Here is a 12,165-nt window from a genome sequence, read left to right as displayed (position 1 = left end):
AATAGGTTTTATGTGCAAGGAATAGTAAAACTAAATATAAATATAAGAATATATTTCAATAATACGGAGAGAATTTCTGTTTAATTAATTATATTTTAACAGGATGAGCTCATTCTCTCATTTGCAAATAATGTATCTTCATTGTATAAATTTTAAAATTGGAACCGTTCAATGTCCTTCTCTTAATTTAAAGATCAATTCTATAAAAAATCATTCGAACCAATGATCGTTTAATATCCAAATGTATCAAATAAATGAACGATTTATGACTAGCTAAATTTCTGGTTGGTTGAGACTCATTCAGTGCTTATGTCTTGGGGCGAGGCTTCCTAGTTCCTTCACGTTGGCACATGTTGATCAATGGTCATCAGCTGCACCAATCCATGCATGATGTATGCAGCAATGAACAATGATCCATGATGAAGAACTGGATCAATTGATCTCGAAAACTGGATTGCAACACGATCTATAGGTTACCTTCTGCTTATGCGACTTTGTTTTTTTAATTTTACATGAAAATTGTCGCCCAAAACTACTCATTCCACATGCTACTTTTCTAAGGTCACAAGAAATAAAAAAGACGACAAAAAAAAAAAGAATTTAAAAAAAACCCCAAACTCCAATCATTTTCTTCACTTGTTTTTAATTTTATTCTATTTACGAGTTACCATATATACATACATATATTTGTAAAAAGTTCAATACTTAATTGTGATTAGTAACTTTGGGGTGTCATAATTTATTTTGATACAGTAAAACTATTTGTAATCTTACACGAATTTGTAATATTTTAATACTTAACTGTGACTAATAACATTTGAGGCAAATTCAGATTAAGTACTAATTTTGATAAGGATTTGAGAGAAAAATATCAACTTTACGAAAAATTATCAATTTTGTCTCATTTTATTTGATTGAGCGATAAAATTGTGGGCAAATACACTTATTAACATATGAACATTTATATTTTTTGTTCTAATTATACATGACCCCACATCCACCAATGCCAATGCTAGAAATTATATGGGGTACCGTCATTGCGGCCGAATATTTTTTATTACAGAAAATTTCAAGTCACTATTCAGCAGTGAGTTAAAAAAAAATGTGCAACTTTTTCATCTCTATTAATTAATTAATGAAATCTTTTTTTGTTAACAAAAAAATGGTGAAAAGACAATTTAGTATTCTTTTACACAAAAAAATGATGGGCAATAATTTAATTTTACAGGTCCAAATTTTACTGTTTTTATTGAAGCCTCAATTACAGGTGATGTTAAAATATCTCTAATATTTAAAATTAAAAAAAAAAAAAAAACCAAAAACCTCTTACTCCCTGTGTTCTCTCTCTATCTCTCTCTCCCTCCCTCTCTCCTCATTTTCTAAAAAAATATGTTCATACACACAAAGTGTATAGGCAAATGCTAGTATTCAATTATGTATTGTAGTGCAATGTGAGTTTGGAACAATGTTTGGCTACTCAATAATGAGCAAAAACTCCTACTCAAAACTTTTCATATTCGAATTACAGAGTTTTGTACTTATGATAAGAACCATTCATATTATAAATCACTTTGTAAAGATCATTTTTGGAAAAATAGAATTAAAACTGAGATCCTTTAATCAATCTATTGGACAAATAAATAAATGGTTCATAATCCTTTTACCAATTTCGCTTATGTGTTTTTATACAATTCGATAACTAAATAACCTTAGTTTTAAATGGTTTTTTTTTTGCAAAAGCGATCCTTATACAATGATATCTATAATATGAACTTTTTTTTTATTATCATAAAACTTCGTTTTATGAACCGGTAACGAACAAATTTTGAGTAGGAATTCCTCTTTATTCTTTGAGTAATCAAATATTATTCGTGAGTTTATCTTTTTACATGTATATACAATATAATTAAAAAACTTATGAAGAAATTCATTACTTAACATGTCTTATTGAAGATACAACTGGTGGCAAGTCACGGTTATCCACCCATTTAGGAGACTGGGAAGACTTACAGAGGCATTTCAGCCTTCCACTGACTACAAATCTGACTTTCACACTAGCAACAGGTTTCAAACTTGAGACTTCCAGTATTGAAGGACATTGTTGCACAATAACATTGAGACCTGAAAATTTAATCGGCCGGTTGCCAAAAATTGTGATCAACTGATCACAGGAAAAAAGTTGGTTGGTGGAAGTGACAATCATGTAATATTTTGAATTATAGTAGTACTTATGGAATTGTTTTTAGGGGTATTTTGATATGGGTTTAAAGTAATTAAAAATTGAACCTATTTCAAAAGTAGGTATATAAAATTGGACTTATTTCAAATTTTCCTTTGTTTTTATGACTTTTTCATTGGTACTTAAACTAAAAACACGGTAGTTTAGCTAAAAGTTTTATTAGAGTTGGTATTAAAATAAAAAATCTCATACATATCGTAACCTCCCACAAATTTCTAAAAACAAAATACATAAACATTTTTGCCATATTTTTTTTTATGTGGAAATAGGTTCTAAACTAGTTACCGGTCAAGGGAATTTGCCCAACACTTTGGAGACTGAATAACATCATTTAAGACCTCATTTGATGGGCTGGATGAGACATATTGTGATCAATTAAAATAGACTTAATCCATATAAAAAAATTAAAATAGACTTAGTTCATATAAAAAAATTAAAATAGACTTAGTCCAGTTCATTGTTTGTTGTGTCAAATGTGAGATGAACATGACTGGACATAATAAGTTATAAATCTACTATAGAGTGAGTTATTTAACATATCCTTATACATGAGTTAAAAGTCCTATCGTACAAGTTCTTGCTAATCCAATTCTATTCCTAAGGTTCAATCTTGTCCAACCCACCAAACGAGCCCCAAAATCTCAGGTGGCTGGCAAATTCGTTTCACTTTGCCCATTAAAAACATGTTTTTAGAGAGACAAACTTCTTAACTAATGCTAGTACTAGCGTTCGGCTTAATAGACATAATTTGCATATTTGGGGTAAGACTCTGCCTACTGTGACAAAAAAATGAGTGTTTATTATGCTAGTACTCGTTGTTACCGTAATCACTCTATTTAATAGTTGATTTATTTTCTTGAGCAAAATATTTATTTTCTTTTAATTTTCTCCAATAACCAAATAATAGTAAACAAACAAAATAAAATTATCAACACAAGAAAAGAAAAATCAAATTGAAGAAGATTGGACACGGAGTCCAACCGTGTAATTGCGTTGTACTAGTTTGACATTTCAATGGTCTTTGTTTCTCTCGCTCTCATAAATTTCTTATTGTAGTCTTCCTTCTTCTAGACGTAGAGAGAGAAAGAGAGGAGAACGAGAGGAGAGAGAGGGTCGCCGGCCACCTTGTAGAGAGGGAAAGAAAGGAGACGCTTTCTTCCATACCCCTCTCTCTAAAAAAGTCAACACAAATCCCCAATTCCTCATTTCCTCAACACCCACCACCACCATGTCCATTTAACCCTTAAAAGAAATCGACCCCAAAAAAAAAAAAAATCATCCGTTCGTCTATTTGATCATCCCTTACAATTCGAATCCTCAGGTCGAGTGGGTTTTTCTTAGTTTCGGAAAGAGAAAAAAAAAATATTTAAAATCTCTGCTGCGGAAGACAGGGTTCGTCTCTGATGAGTTCCAATACGGCGCCGTCAAGCTCAGGAGGCGCCGGATCTGCGGATGCAACGTCTACCAGGAGGCATTCCAAGCGACCCAAGTGTAATTTCCTCCCCAAGCCCTTATCTTTTGTATTAATTTTGGGTTTTGAGTTCTTTTCAGAATTACCCAGATTAAATTTTGTCGATTTTTGCCATTTCCATTTTCAGTTCCTGTTTAGTATATATTTTCTGAGTGAGGTTTAGAAATTTAGAAGTCAATTATATATTTGAGAGGATTTATTAAATTTAAGGGTAAATATTCAACCTAGGCTGCGTTCATTACTTAGGAAGCATGATTATTCGGTTTATGAAAATCGACACTGAGTAACTGTCGTGGTTTTAGAATAAAATTACAAGATTTTGGGGCATAAGGAACCTTGTATGGATATGGCATCTGGTGGGTTAACTTAGATGATGGTAGGTAGGGGTCCATACCACTCAAAATACTTTCATTACAATCGATTTATATAAGGCACGTGGTAACTAGTGTTGGAAATCTTTCTGTGATCCAGTTGTTGGGTACCTATGTGAAAGACTCGTCTATGGTAATAAAAGAGTATCTAATGTATACTGGCGGCGAAGTATGATTTGGCATGGTGTGCTAATATATGGCAAAATAGATGGTTGTGCCACAGACATAGTGAGTGATTTCAGCCAACGTGTGAAATCCGAGATTATGTAATCTAAGATGCTGATATGTAGAGGAAGCTTTTCCATTGTTTTTCTGTTGGTTCACTTGATAAGGTGCAAGACTCGGTCGTCATGGACATCTTGCATTTCATATGATTCTCAGTAGCCTTTCTATCAATTGTAAACTAAAAATGTTGTAAACTTGATCTTTTCAGATTCAAGGTTTACTCAGCAGGAACTTCCAGCGTGTAAACCAATTCTGACGCCACGATGGGTAGGTTTTATAGTACTGTATTCGATATCTCCTTAGTCAGGCCATCCACATTCGTGTGTTAGATTTTTAGTTGAACTCTTGCCTTATCTCGTTGTGCATGTGCGCACTTGTTCTTGCAGGTGATCTCAGCATTCATGCTTGTAAGCATTGTATTCATTCCCATCGGAGTTGCTTCCCTTTTTGCTTCTCGAGATGTATGGCTGATTTAAACCCAATTCTCTGCATGGTCTGTTTTTTCTTTTCTAGTACTACATGTAGTTGATCAGGAAAATGATGTTTCTGTCAGGTTGTTGAAATTGTTGATCGGTATGAAACTGATTGCATACCAGCACCTGCTAGAACCGATAAGGTCAGGTTCATCCAAAGCCCTGGACCTAAAAAATGCAACAGAACTCTGAAGGTACGGTTTCCCTTGTTTTTTTTACCATCAAGGGACTGTAGTTGCCACATAATGCACTTTTAAATTAATTTTTTTCATTAGAACTGAGTGCTTATGCCCCATGGTTACTGATGGATAATTTGTGCAGGTATCAAAGCGTATGAAGCAGCCTATATATGTATATTATCAGCTTGACAATTTCTACCAGAATCATCGCAGGTATGTCTCCTACCTTAGCCATGATCCTGCATTTATGTTTAATATGGTTGATGCAAAAATCTTTATGCAGACAGTTAACGAAAGGGGTGGGTCAAATTATTGTAAGGCCAAAATTTTATCATGGCTATATTGGACCCTTGATGTTTGCAGGCCATATGTGAACAGGGCAGTAGGTAGACCAGGTTCCATGGAATCTCCTAAAGCACATAATGACATGTGGTCCAAAGGACAGCACGACTTTGAGATTGTGTCTGGCATCCTGATTATGTTGTAGTTGTTGTCTAGCAGAGAAGATATTGGGTCTTTTATCAGGATTTTGATTCCTACTTGGTCTTGTACAAAATGAAAAATAAAATACTTAGTCAATCACGAGTTTAGTAAAATCCTGATTCCTGGAGAAAAGTATACACTTAATGTAAGTCCATGTGACGTTGCATCATAATTTGATTTAAGGCATGTGCACTAGTTCTTTGAATTAATTTTCATTCACACAGTACACTATTCTCACTTCTGCCACCGCCAGCAATTCTCATTCTTGAATAGTTTCACTGTGCAACCACAATGGATTTTCCTGGTAGATTGTCGCTACAAATTGTTTTGTCGGAAATATTTATAATCAAGTCAGAGATCTTCGTTTGCCAGTATATATAAATATTATTATCCACCTTGACTGTGGTTTTCTACATATCAGATATGTAAAGAGTCGAAGTGATCAACAGTTGAAAGATCCAAAGTCTGAGAATGAAATAGATGCTTGTAAGCCTGAAGATAAGGCAAATGGTCTACCTATTGTACCTTGTGGTCTTATTGCTTGGAGTTTGTTCAACGACACATATGATTTCTCGCGCAATGGACAGCAGTTGATTGTAAACAAGAAGGATATCTCTTGGAAGAGTGATAGGGAGCACAAATTTGGCAAAAAGGTCTTCCCAAAGAACTTTCAGAATGGAACTCTTAAAGGTGGCGCGTCTCTCGATGCCTCCAAACCGGTAAGCTTTTTGCCACTTGTCATCTCTAGTTTTGAAGTGTTACGGTAAAAAATGAAAGTGTCTTGTATCGTACCAAATGATATTTGTTTTGCTGAAATGTTTTATTTTAATGGTTGGGTAAGTGAAATGTATTCTCCAGGAGGCAAGCGGTTAACCAGGTCAATATTTTTTGTTTAACAGTTAAGTGAGCAAGAGGACCTTATTGTTTGGATGAGAACTGCTGCACTACCAACATTTAGAAAGCTGTACGGGAAGATAGAGGTGGATCTGGAAGAAAATGATACGATAGAAGTGATACTGGATAACAATTACAACACATACAGTTTTAGTGGAAAAAAGAAGCTCGTGCTCTCGACCACCAGTTGGATTGGTGGCAGGAATGACTTCCTTGGCATTGCTTATCTCACTGTTGGAGGGTTGTGCTTCTTTCTGGCCATGGCTTTCACAGTTGTGTATCTCGTTAAGCCAAGGTAAACTCCTAAACCAAACATACCCTGCCTATTTTTATCTTGCAAGGAATATTAAATGCTATCAACAGTTGCCTTCCATGAACTCTCCTCTTTGTGACATGATACTTGCATCATTGTCTGAACGGTCTTTCAAGATGCATAAGAACCAGCGAAAGAAACCCTGTAGATTACTTCATATCGAGCTAGTTGTTGGAGTAAATGCAATTTCAAAACAGAAAGATGTGGCATTTGTTTTCCTTAACCGCTTGTCGCCTCAAGTAACACTCTTTGTTGGAAGCTTAAAGATGTTTGTTGTGCATGCTCTTGTGATTCTCAAGTTCATTTCACTTTTGGTTTATGGCTGGTGTACTCTTACTAGGACTAGCTTTTTCTTTTTCTAACTTTGATATTACTGGCCTTGATTTTTCCAGGACAGCCTTCAATTTTGTAACATATAGACACACACTCACCCACATGAAATCTATAGGTTTGGTGAATATGGACTTTCTCCACATTATACGTTGATAGACAGATGACGTTCTGTTAACTGTACCATCCATTTTAATCGAACACTCTTTCGTAGTAACTTTGTCAATGCCTAGATAATTTTGTCCGGGGTTGGATACGATGTGGCCGCTATTTCTAAATGCTTCTACGTATTTATTTTTCGATAGCAAACTTTTTAATGTTTCAATATGATGACCAATGACCATTTATCTTCTTTCAGGCAACTTGGAGACCCATCGTATTTGTCTTGGAACAGAAATCCGGGAGGTCACTAAGGCGAGTAGAACTGCTGATGTCGATGGATTGGCTTAAGCGTTGCCCAATGGCCGATTTTAATCATATGTATATTAATGTTTTCAATGTGAGCAGTACATATAACTTTGGAAAGCATTTTGGTCATTTGGGGTTTTCTTTAATTTTTTTCACAATCTCTTTCGAGAGTGACAGAACGAACACTTTCATGTATAATTCCAGAAATAGTATTGAATACATCTAAAGTTATTTCCATTGATTGATCGCTCTGTCTGAGCGCTGTTGAAAATGTATGATAGGGTTGCGCTTGTGTTCTAAAGTAAGTTTGTCAATCTTCAAAGGACCCTCGGAAGGACGTTAGAAAGGTATTTGCCTTCTGGATAGGATGGGTCAATGGGATGATTGCGTGCTGCTACGGCATCCCGGAGTACGGTTAGTTTTCTCCTTGCCGCTGATGCTGCACCCTGAAAATGTTAGCAAGCAAATAAGTTGAGAGAGATGAAGAGTTGCTCCTCAAATTAATTATCAACCAAATTTATATGAATAAAGTGTCATGGTTTGATTCAGGTAACAAGCCAACAGTATCTGCCATTTCAAAAATCAAAAGAGATTTTCGTTTTACGCCTGTCTTCCTGTGCACTTGCAGAAATAAGGGAAGGGAGTGCAGAAGAAAGAGAGAGCACGAACACAAATTCTATTCATTTTGGCCAAAAACAACATTTTCGTAACCGTGCTTCGGGGCAGGATTGTATGCTGTCTCTAGTTTCAGTTCCCAAGTGTAGAAAACTGTTGATTTTGAAGCTCTTTAGATACATTATAGCAATCGCGCTTGAAGTATAAATGAAAGGAGTGGAACAAAGTGTCGCTTCGGGAAACATGGGTATTGAATCACTTACAAACCCGTAGATTCCCAATTTAAAGGAATTCCTGCCAAGATGATAGAACCTGCCGTAGGTGCCTCTACATGAGCTTTAGGTAACCAAATATGAACTGGTACCATAGGTACTTTGATGGCGAAAGAGGCAACAGAAGCAATCCATAGAAAGATGGTCAAAATCAGAGTTTTTTCTATTGTAGATGCAGCATCAACCTATATTCATCTGAAACATTCATCAACAATCGGAAACACACATGAACCTGAACGAGTAATCTTCTTTATACATACAAGGCTCCTAAGCCAGGGGAAATCGGTGTTCATAGAATTTCATGAGATTAGTAACGTCTACTGTACTTAGGGCGTTAAACATTTAGTGAAGGTACCGTTCAATTTGCCTGAAGAATACGCAAGAACGTCCCACTTTGCGTCATAGCTCCCGAACATGAACAAGTCACGAGAAGACCACCTCTCTTTGTCAGTTGCATTGCCAATGAATTCAAATTTCTATACATCCCTGATGCAATATGTAAAACCTGGATTCAATAACAACCCAATAAGAAGCGGTAAGATTCACGAAAGAATCACTAACGGACAGGCAGAAGAAGCAATGAGTAATAGACGGGGGAACAAGCAATGTGCTCATATTTGTAATGAAACAACTCGAATACATGGTACGGATTTAACTGAATAGTACCTTCTTTCGGGGTGCTAGTTTGGGAGGATCTAAAATGACAATATCCCATGATTCATTCCTAGAAAGAGCACCCTTCATAAACTCACTTGCATCTTCTTTCAAAAACGTTATTCTTCCTGGATCCATGTTGTTAAGAACATTTTCTTTGGCTAGCTCAATCGCAGGCAATGATGAATCGATGCCTGACGGAATACAGGAATGATTGGAAACTCATCTAGCTTTTGAACATGCAATCTTAAGATGTCCTATGAAGATGAATATATAGCATCGAATTCTAGACGTCCTTTTAAACAGAAGATGGCAGAGAAAGTTAAATGTATGTCAGGTGAAAAATTCTCAGCTTTTGTTGCCCCACAAAATGAATACGTCTTCGATATTAAAGATCCCTCCATGGCCTCATATTCGTATTTTATGAGCAGGATGACCAAACAACAAAAGTGGGACAAAATCTAGCTTTGAATGGCAGTTCAGTAAGAATCGAACCTAGCCAATTTCAGTGAAGTTCTTATAGAAAGACATGTTCTAAATCAAATTATTCATACCAATGACATTCGCAGCACCCCCTTGTGCAGCATTTAGAGCAAAACTACCACTGTAGCAGAACATATCAAGAACTTTCTGACCGTCTGAAATTGTTGATATGAATTGACGGTTTCCACGCTGGTCAGCATTAAACCCTGTCTTCTGTCCCTCAAGTGAAATGGAATAAAAGATCCCGTTTTCCATAACCTAAATAGTTGCAACAGGAAATTAAACATTCACATACTACAGATCTCATAAAGCACAAAAACAAAAAGTATAAACTGTGCTGCCTGAAGAATGTTACATTTTGTGGGGTATCCTACCATTGTTCTTTGAGGACAGATATATGGATCCCTTTCCTTGGATTTTGACACATCCAATCCTTCTTCTTTTAAACTTCCGAAGACGGTCTCCAGTTACATAATTAACTTGGTCAATTCTACTAATACAGGCCTCTACTTCTGCTTTTTACTACTCAACCCAAGCAGCAGACAATGCTACTACCCAAGCAGCAGACAATGCTACTACCTCTAGTCCTGAGAATCTGTGGTGAAAAATGGATATCAACAGGAAAATTGGTGAACTAGTATGTCCACAGAAAATTCCATATAATATAGAACTACACATTTCAGATTAAGTGATACAAATCCCACATGTTTCGTTTACACCAATTTGAATTCCAAATTTGAAGGCTTGTTACCAAAAGACAAACTTAACAAGTTTCTATTAATCCTACAACATAACATCCACACATGTTCAACTCTTGGAGGAGCAGAATAAGACAAAAGACAAGAGACAAGGGGAGAATCTTCATTCATAGTCAACTAAAAAACACTAGCAGAAATGTAAATTTACTACTCAAGGTCATGTACCTGTCTGCTTCACCGTTGACAAGATGGAATCTCCAGTCTCCACACATTTGTACTAGCTGATGGAAGCCCCAAACTCTTACGTAGTTCTACAGCTTCATTAATTCTTCTTCAAGTTCCATCGGCTGAAAACTGAACATGAAGACTGAATTGTACATGCTCCATCCTATCAACACCTACCAAGGCCAGCCCAATCACAAAGACGTTTAAGAAATTTTAAGAATTAATCAACGGATAGAAAGCTCCTCACAATAATTTTAAGAATTTTCTAGCAACAAATGAATGTGAAACTTTAACAGGCGGACTGGAAGAAGATGCTGCATACCTTTTTTTTTTTTTTTTTTTTTTTTTTTCCCGCAGCTCGGAGAACAGTGTGTCAAACTGAAAAGGATTTATCTTTATCATCACCAAAAGTAAGCTGTTTACGGGTTTCCCCATACCCGGCTACCCGGCTTGCGTCAATGTGGCATCCATTTAGTGGGTTAATAAGTTGTTTAATGCTCTTCTTCTTCCTTTTTTTAATTGATAATATCAGATAACAAAAAGGAAGATTGGTACTTTTGATTGGTTTGTGTCTGCTTATCTTATGTGTGATGCCATCAATGTGGTACTATTTGATTTAAGAAAATTGCAGCAGTTTCTCTTTCGTATGGTTTTGGACTTCAATCTTTGTTTTGACTTTGTTCATGAAACTGCTGTTTCTTTTGTCTGTATAGTTATCCAGTTGATTAATTCCTGAATTCCTTTCTTTATTTCATGCAAGTTTGATGGAAAGGACATGCCAATGGACCTCAGGTATGAGGTTTTATCTCAAAAGATCACAGTGCAATTAGAAGTGGAACACATCTTAGATTATTTTTGTACTTCTCCGATATGGGATTTTCTTCACTTGGCGCAATTAGAAGTGAAACACCTACATTTAAACCTTAGATTATTGTTGTACTTCTCCGATGTGGGATTCTCTTCACATCCATCTTGACTTGTATTGGGCCAACCTTTAACACCAACAATCGCCACCTTGGCGGTGCTCCACTTAGCTCTTGGCAGACTAGGATTCCCAAGCCCTGCTCTATCAACCATGCTTCACCTTTTTTCCCTAGTCCTCCAAGAGTAATGAGTTGCCACCGTGTATCAGAGTTTGACCATGTGCCTTCCACCTTGAAGGTGCGCGCCAAAGCCGAACCACATAAGTGTCCACTACTAAGGCTGTCGGACACTGATATTAGCCCCACTTAACCACCTAGGCCCAATTTTCCTGGGTGGTATCATGCTGAGTGAACCTCAGGTGTGATATTTTATCTCAAAAGACCTTAGTGCAATTAGGAGTGGAACACCTTATTTAAACCTTAGATTGTAGTTGTAATTCTCTGATGTGGGATTCTCTTCACATTCATCTTGGCTTGTGTCGAGCCAACCTTTTACACTAACACGACCATTGTAGGGCCGGAGTAAGGCATATCGAAATATGAATAGCTCAGAAACTCGATCATGCACTCAACAGCCTCTATCGCAGAGTTGTACAAACGGAAAAGCGATGCCACCGTCATTTTGTTTCGGATAAGTGGGCTAAGTCCATTGACTTGCTAAGATTGACCATTTTTGTTCCATTAGATGCGAAAACCTGATCTGCTACGAAATTATCTAGTTTCCTATATTCTTGAAGATACCTGTAATCTAGAGATCTAGCATGCACTTGGTGATCAAGGATTCATGGTCACTCACTTCCTTAGATCATCCACTTCAATTCATGTTCCTCAAGTGAACACTCAAAGTCGATAACTCGCTACTATAACGATTAATTAATCCACCCTAGAGTTAGAGATAAGAGAAGAAAT

The 12,165-nt window shown here is 36.4% G+C and overlaps 1 protein-coding gene and 1 pseudogene across 1 annotated transcript; one reads left to right on the top strand and one right to left on the bottom strand.

Annotated features, from left to right (window-relative positions):
- Nucleotides 1–3,192: 3,192 nt before the first annotated feature.
- On the top strand, nucleotides 3,193–7,627 carry LOC103435360 (ALA-interacting subunit 3). The gene is made up of 8 exons (XM_008373752.4): nucleotides 3,193–3,730; nucleotides 4,515–4,573; nucleotides 4,693–4,767; nucleotides 4,860–4,973; nucleotides 5,101–5,171; nucleotides 5,863–6,160; nucleotides 6,341–6,630; nucleotides 7,337–7,627. The coding sequence occupies exons 1-8, from the start codon at nucleotides 3,643–3,645 to the stop codon at nucleotides 7,389–7,391; spliced, it is 1,050 nt and encodes a 349-aa protein (XP_008371974.2). The 5' UTR covers nucleotides 3,193–3,642; the 3' UTR covers nucleotides 7,392–7,627.
- LOC103435528 (uncharacterized) lies at nucleotides 7,507–10,380 on the bottom strand (annotated as a pseudogene).
- Nucleotides 10,381–12,165: the final 1,785 nt, after the last annotated feature.

The sequence above is a fragment of the Malus domestica genome, chromosome 05 (assembly GCF_042453785.1).
Source record: "Malus domestica chromosome 05, GDT2T_hap1".
In the NCBI taxonomy this organism is placed as follows: Eukaryota; Viridiplantae; Streptophyta; class Magnoliopsida; order Rosales; family Rosaceae; genus Malus; species Malus domestica.
Note: the sequence above shows the minus strand (reverse complement) of the source record. Positions and strands in the feature narration are given on the sequence as shown.